General features: G+C 43.6%; 1 protein-coding gene across 2 annotated transcripts in view; it reads right to left on the bottom strand.

The window, feature by feature from the left end:
- The window catches only part of USPL1 (ubiquitin specific peptidase like 1), a 30,860-nt gene extending 5,875 nt beyond the window's left edge, over positions 1-24,985 (bottom strand). Inside the window, exons 1-7 of one of the 2 annotated variants that reach the window (XM_056561856.1) lie at positions 24,856-24,985; positions 12,944-13,115; positions 9,326-9,454; positions 6,257-9,224; positions 5,130-5,216; positions 1,910-2,039; positions 1,188-1,313 (exon numbers count right to left, since the gene is read on the bottom strand). In XM_056561856.1, coding sequence (XP_056417831.1) covers positions 1,188-1,313; positions 1,910-2,039; positions 5,130-5,216; positions 6,257-9,224; positions 9,326-9,454; positions 12,944-13,069 — 3,566 coding nt within the window. In that variant the 5' untranslated portion in view covers positions 13,070-13,115; positions 24,856-24,985. Of the gene's footprint in view, positions 1-1,187; positions 1,314-1,909; positions 2,040-5,129; positions 5,217-6,256; positions 9,225-9,325; positions 9,455-12,943; positions 13,321-24,855 lie in introns of those variants that run through there. The other variant, XM_056561857.1, reaches the window with a different exon arrangement.
- Between the last annotated feature and the right edge of the window lie 466 nt (positions 24,986-25,451).

Below are 25,451 nucleotides of genomic sequence, written 5' to 3'. Positions count from 1 at the left end.
AATCTGCAGCAGCAGCGGGAAATATGCTGCCTATCCCTCACTCACTATACACACACAAGGCTTTCCAGCGGCAGCCCTATGTGTGCAGTGAGTTTTGGAGGCGGAGCCGCACATGAGTCATGCCGACACACGGCCCCGCCTCCAAAACTCACTGCACACATAGGGCTGCCGCCGGAAAGCCTTGTGTGTGTGTATAGTGAGAGGGATAGGCAGCATATTTCCTGCTGCTGCTGATTTTGCACAGCGTGAAATACGCTGCGTATACGCCAAGTGGTAACGTGCCCTTAAACTGGTTCCTGTGATGTTTCATTGAGGCAGAAAGCCAAGTGACTGCCTGAGCAAGAAGTCACAGGAACCAGAAAAAGGAGAGAGCAGCGGGGACCAGACAACTTCAGAATGACACAGCAGGGGATGGGTGCAGTTTAATATACTTTATTTTCACTGCACTGGGAGGCATTAAAGAACAATCTCCCTGTCTGGAAAGCCATTTTGTCATAACTCTTGTGGCACAAACTTTACTGCACTTTAAAAAGGTGTTCTACAGAATTAGTTTCTTCCAGAAACAGCGGCCCAGAGACATGAATGGAGGGGGCGTGGGGCGACGTCACATCTCTAGTCCCGAAAACACAGAGGTTTTCAAAATGGAGCATCAGCCCAGCATAGAATGTGGGTGCTGCAGGGAGATCGTGGGGGTCCCAGCCATCAGACATCTTATCCCCTATCCTTTGGATAGGTTGATAAGATGTCTATGGATGGAATAACCCTTTAATGTTCCATTAAAATCATGCAAACAAGAAAGAGTTCAATCTATTTTCTTTTTTGCAATGCACCTTTTCTTTGCACGATTTAATGGAACAAAAAAAAAAAAAAAGTCCTGTAGCTAGTTATGGTAAGAAAGCTGATCTGTGATTGGTTTCTATGGGCAAATCACACCAGTTCTTGCTGCAGACAGATAAATCTAGTCAATTTTTACACCTATGCATCAGTTTTGTTTGATATTGCAGCTCAAGCCCATTAAAATAAATAGGAGCTGAGATACCACACACCACCTGCACGCAGGTGTTTCTTTGTAGAAGAGCAGCCATGTTTTTCTGATCTTATATAAATGCTTATTTGAATCCTGCAATATTTATACATAATTTGCAGTGTCAAAAACAAGAACAAATATTGAGGGAACAAAATCTTACCTCTCCAGCACCATTGATCGCTTTTGCTCAGTATTCTTACATTGGTTGCATGGCCCCACGTGCACAGCATTCAGAGGACGCCACTCAGGGAGTGGATTTGTGAATGTAGTCAATGTTTTTTGACACCTAAAACAAGCAAGAAAAAAAAAAAATTATGGATATAGCTCTTTTGGGCATCTATGTTATTATGGACTCATTTTTGTGTCCACATTACATCCACAAGCCACGGCCTGAGTGTCAACCTGATGACCTGAGCAGACACCTGTCAGTTAGGGTATTCAGGCGTGTGGTCAGGCTTGCATCATAAGGCCATGTTTACATGGCAGAAAATTCAGGCCGACATTCTACAAATGTTCTTGATTCGGCGGCACTAGGACAACTCAGAAATACACCGTCTTCATAGATGGAAATTTGCGAGAGGAATCCGCTGAAAAATTGAGAGGTTCAATGTTTCTGCGACCGCTGGAATTGGGATTTCAGTGGCAGCAACATCTGCTGCGGAAATTCCACCATGTGCACAGAATCTCAACAGGACTCTGCTGCAGCAGAATTACCAAGTGGAATATTCCTGCAGAATTTGGCTTGGAAATATTTCCGTGTGAACATAGTCTAATAGGGAGGGATAAGGAATAAGTTGTCTTTCACTGCCAACCCCTTTAATGATTTGTACAGTAACAGGCAGGGGCCCATTTATAATTTTACACCACCCCCTCAGCCCTTACCTTTGCTGGTAGCTATATCCACAGACCTCGCATTTAAACTTCCACATGAACGTATGCCCAAAAAGCTTCTCAGTCTGAGGGTCCTGATTAAGTAGTGAAGGAAATGCAAAGACCGGGCTCTCATTCTTTCCTTGGAGGAGGAAAAAAAAACAAAAGTTGAAAAAAAGACCAATAAAAAAAATGTAAGTTATTCAATTTATAAGTGCACACTTAACCCATTCAGCACCAGAAAGTAGCACATTTATCAATTCTATATGTAGGCAGGGACCTTGCTGCGGTTGGCTGAATGCAATATGGATGAGTCTGCAGCCCAAAATATGCTGAATTTCATTATATATGATGTCTGATCGTGGGGGGGGGGTCTCTATGCTGGGACCCCCAAGCATTATGAACATTTATGTTCAGAACACCAGCTGTGCTAGGCTTCAGCCAGCCATGGTTGTTACACTTCCTCCATTAAGATCTATGCGAGATAGCTTGACTTCTGTGGTTGCTCGTAATCTGCCACGGAGTGGAGTTCACTCTGTACATGTGGATTACTGGGATGCCAGAGAATGCCAGGGGTCCGATAAGATGTTTAGGGGTGGAGTACCTCTTTAAAAAGATTAGTGCAGAGGCATTACAGTCTCCTATAGCCTGCACAAATTTTCTCAAAGCCTGAGCTTCCAAATTTCTAACAAGGTTTAAAACAATACATCATAAATCCAACTGCCATTGACTTCAATGGGTGACATGTCAATTCTTGACACATTTTAAATTTGTGCCAGAAAATGCTGTGTGAAAAACACTGTGTGAACATGATTGCACATTTCCTGTTGAATTCACATGGATTTCAAAACTGAATCCGACTGAATATTCAGTGTACAAGCCCTGAGGCATCTACAGACTTTAAAAGGTTAAAGGGGTACGCCGGTGCTAAGACATCTTATCCCCTATCCAAAGGATAGCGGATAAGAAGCCTGATCGTGGGGGTCCTAGGATCTTTCATGCAGCACCCAGTTACCATCAGCCCCTGGAGCATGTTCGCTCCGGGTCTGATGACTGCCGATCACGGGGGCCGGAGTATTGTGACGTCACACTCCGCCTCCTCAATGCAAGCCTATGGGAGGCTGTCACAGCGGTCACAGCCCCTCCCATAGGCTTGCATTGAGGGGACGGAGCCGTGACGTCACAATACTTCGGGCCCGTGATCGGCAGTCATCAGACCCTGAACGAACATGTTTCGGGGGCTGATGGTAACGGGGTGCTGCATGAAAGATCACAGGGATCCCCAGCGGCAGGACCCCCACGATCAGGCTTCTTATCCCCTATCCTTTGGATAGGGGATAAGATGTCTTAGCGCTGGAGTACCCCTTTAAAGCACAGACAGCACACCACTATCTCTGCACAATGGTTCAGTGCAATGCAAAGACCATGGAGACTAAAGGCTTTGTTCAGATCTGAAGGCTGCAGGATGGACTGAGAACCTACCAACAAGAAAAGAGAAAACAACATCTATGCAAACTGTTATGTTGTTGTGAGTAACCTAGTCAGGTCTACAATTACAGTATATACTAGGTGTTCTACTTCATATCGGTCACCTAGCTCCCTATGTTCAGGTTACTCCATCTCTACTTACAGGATTGTCAACAACCACTGACATAAGTTCTAACATGTCAGTGTAAGAGGGGGCAGTTTTTAATGTTAAGGATTAACCCAGCGTGGCTTACGTTACACGGTAGAGCCGATTATTATGCGTACCTTTCAGCGGTTAGTCTACTCACACTAGAACGCAGTCCGTTATGTCCAAAAACGTTAAGTCACTTCTCAGACACCTGCAATGAAGGGGGCCACCGAATTAAAAAGAAACTGCATAGGAACGTTTAATGTGACAGGTGGGCTCCTAGTGCTGAACGGGTTAAAATGGGTATACTCGGGTATTTAAAATGATCTGTCCTTAAACTGCCCTAAACAATTAACTTACATTTTTTTCTTTTGCGATGGAAGATCTTTAAAATAGGTTAACATACAAAAACCAAAAATTTTGCCTACTCGAAGTATAAAATCATAGCTAAAAAGGGGGTTTTCAGGACTGTCTCAGTGATGGCCAATGCTCAGGATAGGCCATCAATGTCTGATCAGTAGTGATCTGTCAGCTGATCACCGGAGCTGCAGCACCCGCACGTACAGTAAACGGATGCAGAAGCAGAAGGCTCAATACATTGTGAATTGAGGTGGTAATGCAGAGTTAAAGGGGTACTCCACTGCTCAGCGTTTGGAACAAACTGTTCCAAATTCTGGAGCCGGCAGCTTGTGATATCATGGCCCCTCCCCCATGATGTCAAGGCCAGCCCCCACAATGCAAGTCTATGGGTGGGGGCGTGACAGCTGTCACACCCCCTCCCATAAACTTGCATAGAGGGGGTGGGGCGTGATGTCATGAGGGGGTGTGACATCATGAGCGGGCGGGGCTATGTCGTCACAAGCTCCCAAACGCTGAGCAGTGGAGTACTTCTTTAAGATTCAGATACACAGCCCCACTCTATTCCCAATGAGTGTATAGGCAGATCCTGTTTCAGGGTAGTGTATGTTGCAATTCTTCATCTGAATGGGCTCCAGTTGGCCAATAATTCAGAGCAACTTTGTCAGTGACCGATCAACACTTAAGCTCATCTACTGTAGGTATATTATTTATGTGTGAGGACTCAACCCACGTGCATTCTAAATAGGGTTAATGTGTTATGGGTGCATTTGGTGCCTATTTGCTTAAAGGGGTTAACCATGAAAGCTTTTTTTTTATTTTTATTTTGTATATATATCAACTGGCTCCAGAAAGTTAAATAGATTTGTAAATTACTTCCATAATATTTTTTTAATCCTTTCAGTACTTATGAGCTTAAGTGCTCTCTGATGAAACTTGTCTCGGGAACTGTCCAGAGTAGAAACAAATTCTCATAGCAAACCTCTTCTACTCTGTGCAGCTCCCGAGACAAGCAGAGACGTCAGCAGAGAGCACTGTTACCAGACAGAAAAGAACAACTCGACTTCAGCAGCTGATAATTATTGGAAGGATTAAGATTTTTTTTAATAGAAGTAATTTAAAAATCTGTTTAACTTTCTGATGATATATATATATTAAAAAATGTATTTTCCTGGAATACCCCTTTAATTCTATATTATGAAAAGGTTATGTGACATGTACCTTTTTTTAATGCAAAGTCAGCTGGGGACTAGTACATACCCAATTTGCACTGTAGAAGTGGTTTCAGCTTCTCAAAGATTCCCATTCTGACGTCATTTAGACACTTGTCATACTTTGGTCGCTTTTCTGGGAAAAGAAGAGATTGATGTGAAACTAACTAAGCTGACACAGGGTGTACTGCAGTGTTTCCCAACCAAGGTGCCTCCATTAGCTGCAAAACTACAACTCAGCATGCAGGGAGTTGTAGATTTGCAACAGCTGAAGGCACCCTGGTTGGGAAACACTGGTGTACTGCATGGAAATGTTTACTACTTCAGCGGCAGATTGACCTGCAAATCACAGTCACTTTTTACTAATACACTTATTAAACTGAATTACACATCTACTTGATCCGTGAGCTGAAATATAAAATGTTCAGGTCATTTATTTACACTGGATAACTTCTGGCTAATTTCATCTTGTAAAACCCTTTGATGCTCCCGAAGGAGGCTGTGGTCAATCTACTTCCTTTTGGAAATAAAGACCAGGGATTCAAGATTAAAGGGGTACTCCGCCCCTAGACATCTTATCCCCTATCCAAACGATAGGGGATAAGATGTCTGATCGCGGGGGTCCCGCCACTAGGGAACTCTGCGATCTCTCCTGCAGCAGCCCTGTCCTCCAGCTGCACAGAGCAAAGATCGCTCCGTGGCTGATGGCGGGCGATTCAGGGGCCAGAGTACCGTGACTCACGGCTCCGCCCATCGATCAGTACCCCTTTACTTGTTCTGCCAAGGTCATCTCAAGTGTATGAACAAAGTGTTACTATCATTAAAAAGAGAAAAAAAAAAAAGGACCAGCGACATATTAAAAATATTGATTGGTTGGGGTCTGGGTGCGGAGACCCCCACTGATTGCTAGGACAAGTGGAGAGAAGTGCTTCTCTTTCAATATCTCTCCTCATTGAAGTGAGAAGAAAGACGGAGACAAGTACTTAGTTTAGCGCTTCTCCTTACTAGTTCTAGCAGGTCGTGGGGGTCTTCGCATCCAGACTGCATTCGATCAAAAGTTTGTGTGTCTCGGAAACGTCAAAACTTTTTTTTTTTTTTTTTTTTTATGATAGCAACACTATTTTTTCATTACTTTTTTTGCCAGATAGTTATAATAGTACAAATTTAAACACCTACCAGTTTTTTTCCGTTTCTCGATACTCTTTAGAAACAGTGCTGTGGCTTCATCATATTTTGTGAAGAGATTGTGAATGACTGACTCCTTGCTCATGTGACCTCCTGCAACAAAATCATTGAGAGTCTTTGACTGGACCAAGGCCGATAATATACAATCTAACCAGCATAAGGAATGCTTGTTCTTCCATTGTAGACGTCTTTCTGTGGTTTTTACTTTCATTAATTCAGGTGTTTTAACAACTTGTGCGGGATCATCAGTTTTTGCTTCCATGGAGTCATTACCATCATCAGCCAATTCCTCACTGTTATATGAAGCTTCTATAGCATCTGACATTCTGCTGTTATCTTCATTGTCGTCATCTGTTGCCTCCATTATGCTATCACATTCTAGGACTTGTCCTTTCTGTGATACATCTTGTTTTGTTGTGTCTGAAGGAAGCGTCATGGACACTGTAGCATCACACGCAGGACTGGGGGCTGCAGATATAGACTCATCCATTCGGTGCTCAGGCTGAATGTCCAATAACAAATCAGGCAAAATTGTGTTTTCATAAAACTTTTTCTTTTTGGATATCGGTGACTCACTTTCTATTGTTGTGATGTCTGTTGGGTTTTTGCCAGTAGCAACAATATTACTATCCTTATGACTGTCTGACTGTGCCGACATCTCAGCATCTGTAGTATCATTTACCCCACACAAGGAGCTGCCAACTTCCAATGCAGAAGTGTTGTCCAGTTCCTGTGCATTCAGTAAACTCTTAGATGGTGTATTCATTCCACAATGACACTTCAGACAATCCTTTAACAAGATTTTTGCGCCTGGCATTATCTTAAGAGGCTTGGCATCTTTGTTAGGTGATACTGTTTCGCAGTCTGTAGCATCTCTTACCCTACACAAGGAGCCGTCAGAATTTTTGTCCAGTTCGTTTGTATTCTGTAGAGATTTATTTATTCCACAGTGACACTTGAAGCAGTCCTGTAACACTATCTGCGGCTTTGGTAATGGCATTTTGTCTGGAGATTTGGCATCTCTGTGTGCCAATGCTTTTTCACAGTCTGTAGCCACTCTTATCCCACACAAGGAGCTGCCAACTTCAGAATTTTTGTTCAGAGTCTGTGTATTTTGTAAGCTCCCAGATGGTGTTTTCATTCCGCGGTGACACTCCAAGCTGTCTTCTAACAAGATCTGCGGACTTGGCAGTGGCATTTTGTGAAGAGAGTTGGCATCTTTACATGGGCTACAGTCATCTATCATAACAGAAGCTGAAGTCTCACAAGAATCGCTCTCTTTCTCGAAGGATCTATCATCTGGATGGCAAACTGGTTGACTATCCAATGAAGAGCTGACTGGAGTAGCCATGTCATTTTTCTGACAGGTCTGAGTCAAGTCAAGTATCTTTGACAACTGATGGGCCAGTAAGGATATCGCTGCAGCATCAGCATAGGCCTGATCTTTTACAGAAGGCACTGAAGTAGCAGGGCTGTCACATGTGTTCTCCAAAGCTTTCTCCTCCCCCTGAATCTCAGGCAGAAGGTCTTGTATAATATTGGAGGGATTGTGTTCTTCAGAATTAGTTTTCTTACAGTCCTCCTCTAGTTTTTGTGGCAATGACAAATTAGGAACTGGTAGTGATGGATCCTCTGTGCTTACCACAGACATGTCTGGCATAAGAGATGTAAAATCCACTGGTGTATCTGAATTGTCTTTAGCCAGACTCTCTGTCTGCTGATCACATAATGACATAGAAGACTGACTTTTCTCACTGTCCTCCACCACACAACATGGTGGAGAAGACACTGGCTTCCATAAACCTGTGGATGCATGACCTTCTGCTGGACTTTCTTCTAACACAACTTCTGCTGCTTGAGAAGCGTCTAACATTTCACAAGATTCCTGCATCATCTGAAGAGTTTTTGATAAATCTGCACTTCCAAAATCGTTCTCCTGCACGGCAGCCTCTGGACATGGAGGAGGAGGTATGTTCTGCAAGGAGTCCTTCATTTGTTGGACAAACTCTTCATTTTGCAATTCAGAGGAGACTGTGTTTTCACTTACCTCTAAATCATTGCACTGAATTAAAAGAGAAGCCTTGTTACATGAAGGAGCTTCCACATCTACTTGATCTGTCAAACCATCCAGGTTTTCCATTTGTTCTTTAGGAGTTTCTAGCAAAGAGAGGTTATCTTTGACAGATTCACAAAGTTGTGGTAGCCCAGAAGCAGAGTCAGGCAATTTCTCAATATTGCTTAGGACAATGGATATTTCCTTGGAGGAATTTTCCTCCACTTGACACGGTTGCTGAAGGTTCTGCAATACAGGTGTAGGTGGAGATACATGGGAGGGTGTGTTGTCTTGCATTCGGCTCTGATCATCTATCATATGCGTTTCATTTTCAGTTTCGGAACTTTGTTTTACTACTTCTTGCTCTTTATCTACCTTGTTTGCCATTAGGTCACTTTCTGGCGGGAGGGGGAGAGGAGAATCATTACATAAGGTATCTATTTCTTCTAGATCTCCATTCTGCAATACTTCTTGATTGTTATCTTTTATTATAGGTAATCCATCAGATGCACTAGGTGCGTATCTAATAGGAGGTTCCATAGGCAGAATGGGAAAACTAGGCTTGTCCTGCAAAGTAAAACTACTAGAAGTATTAGTAGATCCAGAGACGTTTTGAGTTTGAGAAATGGTGGATTCTGTCAGGCCATCTTTTAATCTTTTAGGTGAGTTTGTATCACATTCCAGGGTTGGTAAACCAGGCAACTCTTCACAGAGACCAGTCTGAACAGTTTGAGAAGCACCAGAGATGGGAAGATCAATTTTGGGTCTTTTCTCACATGGGACTGAACTTGGAGACAGGGTGGAGATGCAACGCTTCTTCTGCTTATTTGGGCCGCTATTCTTCTTAAGGTCAGCAGTGTTTGCAATTATGTTATCCAAGGGAGTGTATCCCAATGGATAAATACACTATAGAGAGGGGAAAATATGAATAGGTTAAAAGCATTTTTTTCAATGCATAACTAGCAAAACAAAACAACTTCAAACTGTAATAAATAAAGCAGTCATACCTGTGGGTTAGTACAGAGGAAGATTGACTGAGTAAAGTTGATGCGGTACGTCTTGAGTGCTTGTGTTTGGCCCTTGATCTTGCACACCGGGCACCATCCATCATTCGAAGTGTGGATGCCATTAGGGTTCTAGCGTAGAAAATGTAAAAGGTTAATTTAAATCTGACCCAGAGATGACATGAAAAACATTTTCTGAGTTCTAACAACATGATTTCATGTGGTGATACTTATAATGGAAAAACTTACACAAGGAACAAACCATTTTTGGAAATCAATAACTCCTCATACATTCAAGTGACCAGAACAGGTCTTTGTCAGAAGTGTTAGAAAGACCATGGATAGAGAATTACCAAAACTGGTGCAAAGAAAAAGTGGTGGAGCTGCCCTTGGGACCAATCTGATTGAGAAGAAATAGGAGTCTTTAAATCAGACTGGTTGCTAAAGGAAACTGCTCCACTTTTCCTCTGGACCAGCTTCATAAATTTCCCCTTGTATCTTATATCTGTCATTTGTATAAACTATTTAAATAACATAGATAACATTATATGTATATTTGTATCAAACATTGCTTAAAAATGTGTATATTTTTGGGTGAAATGCTGTCTTATTCCTGCAGCTATTGTCTGCAGGTCTCTGCGCACCGAGGACAAGCAGGTCTCTGCGCACCGAGGACAAGCAGGTCTCTGCGCACCGAGGACAAGCAGGTCTCTGCGCACCGAGGACAAGCAGGTCTCTGCGCACCGAGGACAAGCAGGTCTCTGCGCACCGAGGACAAGCAGGTCTCTGCGCACCGAGGACAAGCAGGTCTCTGCGCACCGAGGACAAGCAGGTCTCTGCGCACCGAGGACAAGCAGGTCTCTGCGCACCGAGGACAAGCAGGTCTCTGCACACTGAGGACAAGCAGGTCTCTGCGCACCGAGGACAAGCAGGTCTCTGCGCACCTACAAATCTCATCCAATTTACTGCTGTTCGTGCAAGGCAGAAAATCTACAGTGTATCCCCCTGTGTGAACAAAACTATTATATGTTTTAGAAAAACTATTCATTGATGCTTTGCATCCTATAAGGAAGGACTGGATCAAAGTCAATTAACCAGAATTCCTCAATTTTTTTGAAGGCTAAGTTCAGACATAGCAGATTTTTCGGAAAGGGAGAAGAAAAAAAAAAATATATAAAAAAAAAAAAACACTTATATGCAGCAAATGTGCAGTGAAATCTGCGAGACAATTTGGTGTGGATACTTTTTGAACTTCCTTGTGGAAAACACAAAATTTCTTGGCAATGCATCTCAAGTTTTCCCCACAAATCTCTGGTCATATTTCTACACAACATGACTGGATGCCAGGGGTTGAGAGACTGTGGAAGAACCAGGGAAGCATTATCACAAAGTGCAGAGGCAAATTTTGTTGTCCTAAAATTAATTAAAAAAAAAAAAAATTGTTTTCTTCCCGCAAATCTGGAAAGAAATATCCGCAACAAATCCCCTATGTGAACCTAGCCTTGGTGGGGGAATCCATGATGTGCGATCACTGCCGCAAATTTACATTGGTCAGAATCTAATTTTTTTGTTGTTTAAAGATCATAGTTAGTTGGATCATTACCTCCATGGTCAGCATACAGATGTACCATATTTACCACAGCAGTTCTAACATGGTTTTGCCCTTTTATTATTATTAGAACAAACAGCTATATGTATCCCCTTTGCCCAATTTTACATAACACCATAACACAAGAGTTAAAGGGGTTATCCAGGAAAACTTTTTTTTTTTTTTTAATATCAACTGGCTCTAGAAAGTTAAACAGATTTGTAAATTACCGCATTTATCAGCTTATAACATTTTTTAGGCAAAATTTTTTAGCCTAAAGTCTATCTGCGTGTTATACGCCGATAAGCCGCTGCAGTTCATTAATTTAAAGAAGGCGCTTAAAATTAATGAACTGCGGCGGCTTTTGCAGGGCCAGAGACCTGCCGTCGCTGCCCACTTCTCTGCCCCTGCCTGTCTTGGGGTCCAGAGGGCGCCACCGCCACTGCCCCATTGCCTCCCCAGTTTTATAATTACGGTACCTGTTCCCGGGGTCCGCGCTGCTTCTGGCTCCGGCGGTGTCTTGCGTTGTTGCTATGCGCTGCGCAATGATGAGTGACGTCTTCAAAGCGACGTCACCGTCAGTGGCCCGGCGCACAGTGACCGCTAAGGACACCTCCGGAGCCAGAAGCAGCGTGGACCCCGGGAACAGGTAATAATAAAACCGGGGATGGGGGAGGTAATGGGGCAGCAGCGGCGGTGTCTGGATAGCCAGGGGGAGAGAAGCAGCAGCAGGACTCTAGACCCCAGGAATGGCAGGGGGAGAGAAACGGGCAGCGAAGGCGGTCTCTGACCCCACAAAAGCCGCGCTTCTGTGGGTCAGAAACAGTCTATCAGGGTATACACATGCACACACACGCACCCTCATTTTACCAAGGTTATTTGGGTAAAAAAAATACCAAGGATATTTGGGTAAAAAAACTTTTTTACCCAAATATCCTTGGAAAAATGAGGGTGCGTGTTATAGGCCGGTGCATGGTATAGCCCGATAAATACGGTACTTCTATTAAAAAATCTTAATCCTTCCAATAATTATCAGCTTCTGAAGTTGAGTTCTTGTTTTCTGTCTGGCAACAGTGCTCTCTGCTGACATCTCTGCTTGTCTCGGAAACTGCAGAGAGTAGAAGAGGTTTGCTATGGGGATTTGCTTCTAAACTGTGCGGTTCCCGAGACAGGTGTCATCAGAGAGCACTTAGACAGAAAATCTGTTTAACTTTCTGGAGCCAGTTGATATATAAAAAAAAAAAGTTATTTTCTGGATAACCCCTTTAAACCCTGTTCTGAATGTGGGACTGATCACTCAAACTAACAGCATAATAAGGATCAATCAGCGGTCATTTCGGGTGATCCCAACCTGTGGTCTGGCTGAGATTTGTGCTCTTGTTGCGGTGGTGTGAAATTGGTCTTAGCAAGAAAATAGTTATTGATGACCTATCCTCAAGACAGGCCATACATCTCTCATCTGCGGGGGCCCAACACCTGGCACCCCAACAACTGTTGGTTAGAGCTGCACCACCTATGTCAGTGTTTCCCAACTAGGGTGTCTCCAGCTGTTGCAAAACTACAACTCCCAGCATGCCCGGACAGCCTTTGGCTGTCCGGGCATGCTGGGAGTTGTAGTTTTGCAACAGCTGGAGGTACCCTGGTTGGGAAGCACTGACCTACATACACAGCCAGAAATTACAGGAGCAGACCTTTCCATCTCGGTCATCCGCATTTGCCTGCGCCGTTTTCTGGCAAACAGCTGATAGGTGGGAGTCCAGGTTGCCGGATCCTGACAGATCAGATATTGATGGCCAATCCTGATACACTGTTGATTGTTTAAACCAGGTGACCATACAAAGATATAACATTTCTACCAAATGTAACATCTATTTTGTAACCATCTTTCGCCTTTAAGTAAATTTTTTTTTTTTTTAAAGATTTCCGTGGAAAAGACAAAAAATAAATAAAAATAGAATATTGTAACATATGCGCAGAAAAAAAATATTTGAAAAAAATTTAAATACAAAAAAAAAAAAAAAAGTTTCACTGACTTCTCCCATGTACCCCACCATGTGAAGTGAGGGCTTATCTAAAAATGGCCCTTGTCCAACCAATGACACTGTAGATCCTGGAGTCTTTGAAGCCATTGTGGTGACCCATTGGCTCATTTTTGTCATAGCACATGCTATACTGCCAGCACCGTTTAGGACATGTCAGAGAACCCTGAAAAACAAGTAGGTGGAACAAGTTATTAACATTTAATAAAGTTTTTATACTTTTCATTAAAATAACCATACAAACACAGCCAGTAGTAAATATACCTGCTATACATACATTACATGGTCCTACTTAAAAGGGTACTCCGGTGGAAATATTTTTTAATGAACTGGTGTCAGAAAGTTAAACAGATTTGTAAATTACTTCTATTAAAAAATCTTTATCCTTCCAGAACTTATTAGCAGCTGTATGCTAAAGGAGGAAATTCTTTGCTTTTTGAATTTCTTTTTTGTCTTGTTCACAGTGCTCTCTGCTGACACCTCTGTCCGAGTCAGGAACTGTCCAGAGCAGAATAGGTTTGCTATGAGGATTTTCTCCTGCTCTGGACAGTTCCTGATACGGGCATCAGGTGTCAGCAGAGAGCACTGTGGACAAGACAAAAAAATTTCCTCTGTAGTATCCAGCAGCTGATAAGTACTAGAAAGATAAAGATTTTTTAATAGAAGTTATTTACAAATCTCACAATTAGAGATGAGCAAAGTTACAGTAATTCGGTTTGTCACAAACTTCTCGGCTCGGCAGTTGCCGACTTTATCCTGCATAAATTAGTTCAGCTTTCAGGTGCTCCGATGGCTGGAGACTCTTTCCTAGGACTGTATTCACCTTTTCCAGCTCACCGGAGCACCTGAAAGCTGAACTCATTTATGCAGGATAAGTCAGCAACTGTCGAGCCGAGAAGTTCGTGATGAATCGAATCACTGTAAGTTCGCTCATCTCTACTCACAATAGACGAATGAAGCCAGCACATAAAATCCGGAGTTTATTGAGATCTGTTTAAAAGTTCCATAGAAAGGCAGGTAGGGGAGTGCATCAGGTAATATCACATACAGTAGACAGCTTGGAAAATGGGTCCTTTCACGCCAACGCGTTTCAAAACGCCTTGGCATGAAGGGACCCCTTTTCCAAGCTGTCTAACTGTATGTGATATTACAGTGATCCCTCAACTTACAATGGCCTCAACATACAATAGTCTTTTCTGGACCATTGTAAGTTGAAACCAGACTCAACATACAATGTACGGACAGTCCAGATCTGTGATACGTGTCAATGGCTGGAAGAAATGACCAATCAGAATGGGCATTTTACTGGTAAAACCCTTGTATTACTGAAGCGTATGCACTGACTGATGTCTAGTAGCGCCCCCCTACAGTACAGGAAGGTATTACATGTTCTGTACATTTTACCTGTACCAGTGTTAGCTGCTCCTCTGGACACCAAGTAAGGGCAACTCCATGTTACTTTTTTAGGACACTGTGTACTGTACAGGACCCTGAAGAAGCTCCTGTCCTCTACATAGACCAGTGTTTCCCAAGCAGGGTGCCCCCAGCTGTTGCAAAACTACAACTCCCAGTATGCCCGGACAGCCTTCGGCTGTCCGGGCATGCTTGGAGTTGTAGTTTTGCAACAGCTGGGGGCTCCATGCTTGGGAAACACTTACACAGACAGTGATTTACGGCTTCCAGCAGATCTTTCATACTTTTATATGGAAGGATTTTCTTTATCTATATTAGTTATCTACTTATTTTTCTTTAATTCTCACTTTTTCCTAATTTTTTTTGGATGACAATTTTGGTGCCTTTAGAACCAATTACCAGGTTTCCATAGAGTTATGGTCTCAACATACAATGGTTTCAACATACAATGGTCGTCCTGGAACCAATTAATATTGTAACTTGAGGGACCACTGTACCTGATGCACTCCCCTACCTGCCTTTCTATGGAACTTTTAAGCATATCAAACTCTGGATTTCATGTGGTGGCTTCATTCGTCTATTGTGCTGCTTGTCCAGAGGATTTCCATGCACTGGAGGCTCAGGTGAGCTGATCAATTGTTTTTTATACTTAGTTTACAAATCTGTTTAACTTTTCCACTGGAGAATTCCTTTAATGCTTGACAGTCGACAACGAGTAGAGACTTCAAAGGAAAACTGTCAGCCTGTTCACCCCCACTAAACCCACACAGGGTTATAGTGTGGATGAACAGGAGTCCTACGAGGGGTCACTTACTTAAATATGTGCAGTAGATCCTGAGATATGTCCTCCAGAAGATCCTCTACTGAATTCAGTGAATCGCGCTCCGGGGGGGCGGGGCTTCGCTCGCTCAATTTACATATTCATTATCTGTGACTCCACTTCACCAGGATGTGGAGTCAAAGACAATATGTAACTTGAGTGGAAAAGATTCTTAACAATGCTACTCCCCGTCTCTCCCATAGAGCTGTATGGGGAGGGGGCGTATACCGGTTCATACCGAATACTGAATTTTTTTTTCATGGACAATATGAATTTTGCCCATATCGCAATCCTGGTTGGGCCACTATGAAAAACTGTATTGAAACATACGTTTTTCTTTTGTTGTTTGTATTTTTTTAACATTGGAGTCAATAGGAACCGTACAGGACCGTATGTGCGTACGGTTCCATCCGGTTTTCGACTTTGCACAGTTTTTATTAGAATTTCAATCAAACAAGTGAAACTTTATTCATAATCGAATGAAAAGTTAAAAACTTATACTTTATTTTTTTCTTAAAAAAACGGATGCAACCGGACATTATTTTTCAAACCATATATGGATTAAAATTTGTACACACGTTTTAATACAGTTTAGTCAGGTTTTGAGGAATCATTTATTTTATTTTTTTAATCAAAAACCTGATCCGGGAACTGTATAGCAAAAACGTGGTGTGGACCCAGCTTTAGTACTGTCCATTTAGCAGCAGTGATGGGAGAATAGCGGGACGGGAGACAACGGGCATGTGAACCTAGCTTTACATCTTGAGAGAGAAAGCGGAACCATCATAATTAGGGATGCACCGATATTGCAGCTGCCGAAAATTATCGTACTAAAAGGCCAATCATTTTGGTGGGCGTGATTTTCAACGTACACTCCCTCCGGTGTGAGTACAGGTACTTCACACTGGTGCTACACCCACCCCTCCACCCCAGTCTTGTGCGACGAGGTCCAGGCCCCCTCTCACTCCTCCAAGCAGTGCTGAGAAGAGGTGAATTAACCCTTACATGCCATGTGGCGGGCGTATGAAGCGAGCTCAGGAGCTGAGCTCGCTTCATACTGGCTAATGCCAGGCACTGACCCATGTGATGTCCAGCATTAACCCTTTAGACGCCGCAATCAAAGTTGATCGCGGCATCTAAAAATGCCGAATACAATCTGTGGTAGCACAGTGGAGCTGATCGCGGGGTCCCAATCAGCTGAGAGGATGGGCAGGATTCCCTACCTTCATCTGTCCTGTGTAATCGGCACTCCAATAATGCAGCCAGCCTAAGCAACCTGTAGTAATGGAGCACCAATAACACTGATCAGTGCTGTGCTATAGCCTCCTATAGCATTAATCAGTGTCCAGAAGTAAAAAAAAAATAAAAATAAAAAATGTATATGCATGTGTCTGCAGCTGTTACAAAACTACAACTCCCAGCATGCTCTACAGCAACTGGCTGTCTGGGCATGCTGGGTGTTGTAGTTTTGCAACAACTGGAGGCACACTTTGGAAAACGCTGCCATATGGGGACAAAAAATATTGTGAAAATAAATTAGTAAAAAAAGTAAAAGGCAATAAATGTTAAAAAAATAAATAAATAAATAAATAAATAAAAAAAAGCCCCTCCCCATAGACAACAGTTTAAATCACCCCCCCCCCCCTTTTCCAAATAAACTAAAGTTAACAATAAACATATTTGGTATCGCCGCGTGAATAAATGTCCGAACTATTAAAATATAATGTTAATGAAACCGCACAGTCAATAGTGTAAAAAATTTTAAAAAATAAAAAATACCAACAGCCAGAATTGCGCATTTTTCTTCACCTAATGTAGCAGAAAAAAAGTCATCCAAAAAGTCCCCATCAGAATAAAAATAGTACTGAAAAATACAGATCACAAAAAAAAAAAAAACAGCGCCAAAAATTTGCCCCTATACAACCCCATATATGGGAAAAATAAGAAAGTCATAGGGGTCACAAGAGAACATTTTAAGAACACTGATTTTTTTTTTTTTAAAGATATAAGGGGGAGATTTATCGGAACGTGCTGAGGGGAAATTGAGTAGTTGCCCATAGCAACAAGATACAAGTGTACCCCTATAGTGTGTCCTAATGTACGGTGAGTGGCAGTGTATGGATGGCAAGTGGCAGTGCTGTGGCTCCAAACCCGGCCAGTACTTTCTATAGCCGCACCGCAAGCATTCCAGAGTCTCCTTCAAGTACATCAGTAACTAAAACATTCTGAAAAAAGTGGGCGGGGCAATGCATTTTCGGTTTCGGCCAATCACTGCCTAAATTTTCGGTTTCAGACCAAAATTTCCCTTTCGGTGCATCCCTAATTACAATTATATACAAGGGTCACAATCTACAACCTAGGCTCCTGCAGTCACTGTGAGCTGGTAACATTACACCGCCAGAACCTGAACTATTAATATGCGTGATGGTTCAGGATAAGACAGCTGCAATATACACAAGATACAATAGTCAGGCTGCCTACTACTGACTGCTGGGATGACAGAAGGGGACGCTCAGTGACCTGCTCAAGACTTTACACTCCAGTGAATTACACAAGGGGGAAAAAATAAAATTAATACACAATGACACTCAAATGGATAGGAAACATGGTGACTAGAGATGAGCGAACTTACAGTAAATTCGATTCGTCACAAACTTCTCGGCTCGGCAGTTGATGACTTATCCTGCATCAGTTTTCAGGTGCTCCCGTGGGCTGGAAAAGGTGGATACAGTCCTAGGAGACTCTTTCCTAGGACTGTATCCACCTTTTCCAGCCCACCGGAGCACCTGAAAGCTGAACTAATTTATGCAGGATAAGTCATCAACTGCCGAGCAGAGAAGTTCGTGACGAATCGAATTTACTGTAAGTTCGCTCATCTCTAATGGTTACATGCATGCTACTATGCAAGTGTTTTCCAACCAGGGTGTCTTCAGCTACTGCAAAACTACTACTCTCAGCCTTTGGCTGTTTAGACATGCTTGGAGTTGTAGTTTTGCAAAAGCTGGAGTCTTAACGCTGACCTATGTGTGCTCACACTTTGAAAGGCTTATGGCACATGCATAGATGTGTATTAGGCACCAGTATGTATTGTGCACCAAAGCTGCGCTCTGTATGAGTGGAGCCTAAAGTGACAATACAACTTGCTCTTCTGAGTGTTGCTGTGTAAGAGGGGGCGTGAAAGAGGAGTTACAAAAACTGTGATTATCTGTTGTGCGGAGTGAATCTGTGGAGTGGGTGCGACTGCCTATAGTCTACATTCATATTTTGGGTAAGTTTTTCTCTTTTGCACATAGTGGGATAACTGTTAGAGTTTAAACACCCTTTTTCATTTTTTTTTTTTTTTTTTTTCTTCTCTCTGTTCCACCTCTAGGGGGAGGAGGAGTAGATTGGGCACAGGTGTATAAATCTTAGCTTGGGACTCTTATTGAGAGCTTGCTCTTCTGAGTGTTGCTGTGTAAGAGGGGGCGTGAAAGAGGAGTTACAAAAACAGGAGTTTGAAAGCAGGAGGTTGAGATCGCTGTGAGTGTTAATTTCTGAACCCACAAGGTCTACAAAAAATTTTAAGTGTCATTTTGACTGTCTGTTTTTTCCTATACATTTGTGAAATCCCCATAACTAGATGGCCTCCATGTTGGAAAATGCAGTCCAATGTACATCCTGTTCAATGTATGCAATCCTTGAACAACAGTTTGAGGGTGCATATTGTTGTGCGAGATGTGTGCTAGTTGTCCGTTTGGAAGCCCAGATCCTGGATCTAGAGGGGCGACTGGCAACAATGAGAAGCATTAACAACATGGAGAGGAGTCTCTTGCTCACTGAGCAGGCACTCTCGGGAATAGAGGTGGGGGAGGACAGTGGGACGAAGTTGCAGGACAGTCAGGCAGTTAGCTGGGTTACAGTTAGAAAGAGGGGTAGGGGAAAAAGTGTCAGGGAGGCTAGTCCTGAACTGGCACACCCCAACAAGTTTGCCCGCTTGGCAGATGAGGGGGATGCCATTACAGAGCTAGCAGAACTGCAGCAGGATACCGCCTCTGACCGCCAGGGGGGTGTCTGCTCCAGTAAGGAGGGAGGGAGGAGTACAGGGCAGGCCAGACAGGTACTAGTGGTGGGGGACTCAATTATTAGGGGGACAGACAGGGCAATCTGTCACAAAGACCGGGATCGCCGAACAGTGTGTTGTCTGCCTGGCGCACGAGTTCGGCACATCGCGGATCGGGTTGACAGGTTGCTGGGCGGGGCTGGAGAGGACCCAGCAGTCATGGTACATATTGGCACCAATGACAAAGTAAGAGGTAGGTGGAGTGTCCTTAAAAATGATTTCAGGGACTTAGGCCGCAAGCTTAAGGCAAGGACCTCCAAGGTAGTATTTTCTGAAATACTACCAGTACCACGAGCCACACCAGAGAGGCAGCGGGAGATCAGGGAGGTAAACAAGTGGCTCAGAAGCTGGTGTAGGAAGGAAGGGTTTGGGTTCATGGAGAACTGGGCTGACTTCGCTGTCGGTTACCGGCTCTACCGTAGGGACGGGCTGCACCTCAATGGGGAGGGTGCAGCTTTGCTTGGGGAGAAGATGGCTAGAAGGGTGGAGGAGTGTTTAAACTAGGGACTTGGGGGGAGGGAACCTACAGCAAAGAGGGAGAAGATAGTGTAGATAGAGAGGTGGGAATTATAAATGTACCTGGGGGTGGACCGGAGGGAGGGGTTAGAATAGTTAATAGGAATAAGCTTCATAGGAAAATAAAACTTACACCCTTGAATCCCATTAACCCCAATAACATAAAGGATGGAAATGTAAAGTGTATGTTCACAAATGCCAGAAGCCTAGCAAATAAAATGGGGGAGCTTGAGGCCTTGATACTGGAGGAACATATTGATATAGTTGGGGTCACTGAGACATGGCTGGACTCCTCGCATGACTGGGCTGTCAATCTGCAGGGGTTTACATTGTTTCGCAAGGATAGAATGAACAGAAAAGGTGGTGGAGTCTGTCTGTATGTAAGAAGTGGTATGAAAGTCAGTGTGAACGATTCCATAGTGTGTGATGATTCTGAGGAGGTGGAATCACTGTGGGTAGAATTACAAAAGGAGGGAAATACTGAAAAAATAATATTTGGGGTAATCTACAGACCCCCTAATATCACTGAAGAGATAGATGTTCGGCTTCATAAACAAATAGAGAGGGCCACCCGGGCAGGTACAGTGGTAATAATGGGAGATTTTAACTATCCAGATATAGATTGGGGTCCGGGGTTGGCTAAAACTACAAAGGGGCGACAATTCCTAAATTTATTGCAGGATAATTTTATGGGCCAGTTTGTGGAGGACCCAACAAGAAGTGATGCCTTGTTGGATCTGATCATTTCCAACAACGCAGAGCTGATTGGTAATGTAACTGTGCGGGAAAACCTTGGTAATAGCGACCACAATATAGTTACTTTTGACTTAAAATGTAGAAAACAGACAGGCGGGGAAGGCAAAAACATATAACTTTAAAAAGGCAAACTTCCCTGGGCTGAGGGCTGCACTACAGGACATAGACTGGGGGGAAGTGTTCTCAAATACTGATACAGAAGGTAAATGGGACATCTTTAAATCAACTCTAAATAACTATACAGCTAAATATATACCAAAGGGGAACAAATATAAACGATTAAAATTAAATCCTACATGGCTGACACATGATGTTAAAAGAGCAATAAACAACAAAAAAATTGCCTTCAAAAAATACAAATCTGATGGGTCAGCGATAACATTTAAACAGTACAAAGAGCTTAATAAAATCTGTAAAAATGTAATAAAAACAGCAAAAATTCAAAATGAGAGACAGGTGGCCAAAGAAAGCAAAACTAATCCTAAATATTTTTTTAGATATATAAATGCAAAAAAAAAAAGGACAGAGCATGTAGGACCCCTTAATAATGATAATGGGGAGGTTGTCACAGGCGATCAAGAGAAGGCGGAGCTACTGAATGGGTTCTTTAGTTCTGTATATACTAGGGAAAAAGGAGCTGACATTGGCCAGGTCAGTGCTGGTAACACATCATGTAATGTACTGAACTGGCTTAATGTAGAGATGGTACAAGGTAAGTTAAGTGATATAAATGTAAGCAAATCCCCAGGACCGGATGGACTACACCCAAGAGTTCTTAGAGAGGTAAGTTCAGTAATATCTGTACCCCTGTTCATGATATTTAGAGATTCTATGGTGTCTGGTATTGTGCCAAGGGACTGGCGCAAGGCGAATGTGGTGCCAATCTTCAAGAAGGGCTCTAGGTCTTCCCCAGGAAACTATAGACCGGTAAGTTTAACGTGCATTGTGGGTAAATTGTTTGAAGGACTGATAAGGGATTACATACAGGAATACATAGGGGATAATAGTATTATAAGTGATAACCAGCATGGGTTTACTAAGGATAGAAGTTGTCAAACCAATCTAATTTGCTTTTATGAAGAGGTGAGTAGAAGCCTTGACAGAGGAATGGCTGTGGATATAGTGTTTCTGGATTTTGCCAAAGCATTTGATACTGTCCCTCACAGACGTCTGACAGGTAAGTTAAGGTCCTTGGGCTTGGAAACTTTAGTTTGTAACTGGATTGAACACTGGCTCATGGATCGTACCCAGAGAGTGGTGGTCAATGATTCGTACTCTGATTGGTCCCCGGTAATTAGTGGTGTACCCCAAGGTTCAGTACTGGGCCCGCTGTTGTTTAATTTATTTATCAATGATATAGAGGATGGTATTAACAGCTCTGTTTCTATCTTTGCAGATGACACCAAGCTTTGTAGCACGGTACAGTCTATAGAGGATGTGCATAAGTTACAGGATGACTTGGATAGACTAAGTGTCTGGGCATCCACTTGGCAAATGAGGTTCAATGTGGATAAATGTAAAGTTATGCATCTGGGTACTAATAACCTGCATGCATCGTATGTCTTAGGGGGGATTAAACTGGCAGAGTCACTGGTAGAGAAGGATCTGGGTGTACTTGTAGATCACAGACTACAGAATAGCATGCAATGTCAGGCTGCTGCTTCCAAAGCCGGCAGGATATTGTCATGTATAAAAAGAGGCATGGACTCAAGGGACAGGGACATAATACTCCCCCTTTATAAAGCATTGGTACGGCCTCACCTGGAATATGCTGTTCAGTTTTGGGCACCTGTCCATAAAAGGGACACTGCGGAGTTGGAAAGGGTGCAGAGACGCGCGACTAAACTAATATGGGGCATGGAACATCTTAGCTATGAGGAGCGATTAAAGGAGTTACAATTGTTTAGTCTTGAGAAGAGACGTTTAAGGGGGGATATGATAAACGTATATAAGTATATTAATGGCCCATACAAAAAATATGGAGAAAAACTGTTCCAGGTTAAACCCCCCCAAAGGACGAGGGGACACTCCCTCCGTCTGGAGAAGAAAAAGTTTAGTCTCAAGGGGCGACACGCCTTCTTTACCGTGAGGACTGTGAATTTATGGAACGGTCTGCCTCAGGAACTGGTCACAGTAGGAACAATTAACAGCTTTAAAACAGGATTAGATACATTTATGGAACTAAATAACATTAGTGCTTATGAAGAAATATAAAATCCCATCCCTTCCCCAATATCGCGCCACACCCCTACCCCTTAATTCCCTGGTTGAACTTGATGGACATGTGTCTTTTTTCGACCGTACTAACTATGTAACTATGTAACTATGTAACTGTATCTTATTGTCTAAACCAGTGTGCCTCCAGCTGTTGCAAAACTACAGCTCCCAGCATGACCGGACAGCCTTCGGCTGTCCGGGCATGCTGGGAGTTGTAGTTTTGTAACAGCTGGAGGCACACTAGTTGGGAAACACTGGTCTAAATCTTCTGTAGGTCCAGTGTACAGATCACCATGGAACATTATGATGCGAGTTCTGAGGCAGCGCTATGGACGCTTAAATGAGGTCTAGTCCTGTTACAATGTCAGAGGAAAAGGTACAGCCGAAAGCTATAATTGGTCCTGTATATGCCCTACAGGGTGCCTCCAGCTGTCACAAAACTACATCTTCCAGCATATACAGAAGCTTTAGATTGTTGCTCTACTGTCCAAACCAGAGACTAAGGGCGTTTTTAACCTATGGATTTGACTGAAAGTCTCAATGACATCCATGGATCTTCCGAAAAACCCTATAGATTGATTGTCTGTAGTCTCGTGCAAGTCTCAGAGTGGAAAGAAAGCTTAAAGGGGTTCTCCGGTGCTTACACATCTTTTCCCCTATCCAAAGGATAGGGGATAAGATGCCCGATTGCGGGAGTCCCGCCGCTGGGGACTCCCGGGATCTTGCACGCGGCACCCCGTTTGTAATCAGTCCCCGGAGCATGTGTGCTCCGGGTCTGATTACAGACGACCACAAGGCCGGCAGCGTGTGACCGTCACGCCTCCACCCCCTGTGACGTCACGCTCCGCCCCTCAATGCAAGCCGAAGGGAGGGGGCGTGGCAGCTGTCAGAGACTACACCGATCCCCCTAAAGGATAGGCGTGAGGTGGCAGAGGTGCCACCTCCTCCTATCCCCTGCCATTGGTCGGTCAGGAGTGACCGACCAATGGCAGATGGGGGGTCAGGTGGGGTTAAAGTTCAGTTCCCCCGCTCCGTCCACCCATGGTAGTCTGGGCAGAGCTCGGAGCAGCAGTGGCGACTTACCATTGGCGGCCGGCGATCAGGTCAGTGGTTGTCTAGCAACATCTGGAGGGCAACAGTTTAGAGACCACTGTGCAGTGGTCTCTAAACTGTGGCCCTCCAGATCTTGCAAAACTACCACTCCCAGCATGCCCAGACAGCCGTTTGCTGTCTGGGCATGCTGGGATTTGTAGTTTGCAATATGCTGTGGGATTTGTAGCGTGAAATATGCTGTGGACATTCTAAGTGTGACCCTACCCTAAAAAGTATTGGCGTTTCTCCACATATAAAAAGCAAAATGACAGGGTGTTTTTTGTGTCTGTGTTCCCAGGTCCAAAAAAAAAAAAAAAACAACACCAGGAAAAAAAAAAAAAAAAAAAAGTGGAACCCTAGGCTTATATAAACACCTGCCCCAATCCCAGGACGTGTCTGTCCCATCTGAGCAGCAGTTCTGACGCACAGAAGCGCCCTTTCTGGCAATAACTGAGGTGGCGATCTTGTCTTGGTCAGTGATTGGCTGATCGGGCATTTCCTGTGTGTCAAAATTAAAGGGACATCTTTTTCTTTAATTTTTATGCCAGCCTGAGCCCAAACACAAGTGCCAATTGGCATGACAACCCCTCTAATAAAAAATGTAACGCACCGAACCTCCAATATATGTGTGTGATTGAGATATATATATATATATATATATGGTGCGACAGTAATAACAGCCCCCATTCAGCTTTCCAAGCATTTCCATCTACAGTTTACAGATCAAGAGGACAAGACAAGTAACTAAGGCTGTGTTCACACGTTGCGGCTTCATTGCAGTACTGTCCAATCACAGCAAAACGCTGCATTACTGCAACGCAACTGCTACATGTGATCACAGCCTAAGAACTACACAACATCGGGCATTGTGCATTATGGCTCTATGGAGAGCATGTGTACGGCGGCGGACGGCCAATACAGGCACTTTTCACACACACCCAGCGGTATGAGGGCAGCCCCGAGAAGCGCACACCCACGCCATGGCGTCCTCACCTGTATCTCGGAGTCACCACCTCTGTGTGAAACACTCGGTAACGAAGCCGGCTACACGTGAGATGAAATTGCGTTCGATCGACGTCCCCACTTCCGTCGGCAGCAATAGACGTCATGACGCCACTTCCGCTTTCCCTTGGCGCTGTTCCCCCCACATCCGGCGCAGACTGATAACGGAAGGGCACTGGCAGCCATTTTTAATTGTGGCAGTTGTTATTCTTCAGGATTCTAGAGCATTGTTTCCCATCCTAGGTGCCTCCAGCTGTTGCAAAACTACAACTCCCAGCATGCCCGGACAGCCTTTGGCTGTCCGGGCATGCTGGGAGCTGTAGTTTTGCAACATGTCAAGACACCTTGCTTGAAAAACACTGTTCTAGGGAACAATTAAAAAAAACTTTACAAACTATTGTAGTATCTTAATAATTCTAAGGTTTAAGACAGGTTAGACGGGTTGACTTTCAGCTTTTGCAGTTTTACAACATCAAGAGATTCTTGGCTGTCTGGGCATGCTGGGACTTGTAGTTTTTCAACATTTGGAGGTCCTTGGCCGCCCGGGCTTGCTGGGTGTTGTAGTTTTGCAACAGCTGGAGGTGTTT

This window comes from Hyla sarda, chromosome 2 (genome assembly GCF_029499605.1).
Source record: "Hyla sarda isolate aHylSar1 chromosome 2, aHylSar1.hap1, whole genome shotgun sequence".
Lineage (NCBI taxonomy): Eukaryota > Metazoa > Chordata > Amphibia > Anura > Hylidae > Hyla > Hyla sarda.
This window is presented reverse-complemented; position numbering and strand designations above follow the sequence as displayed.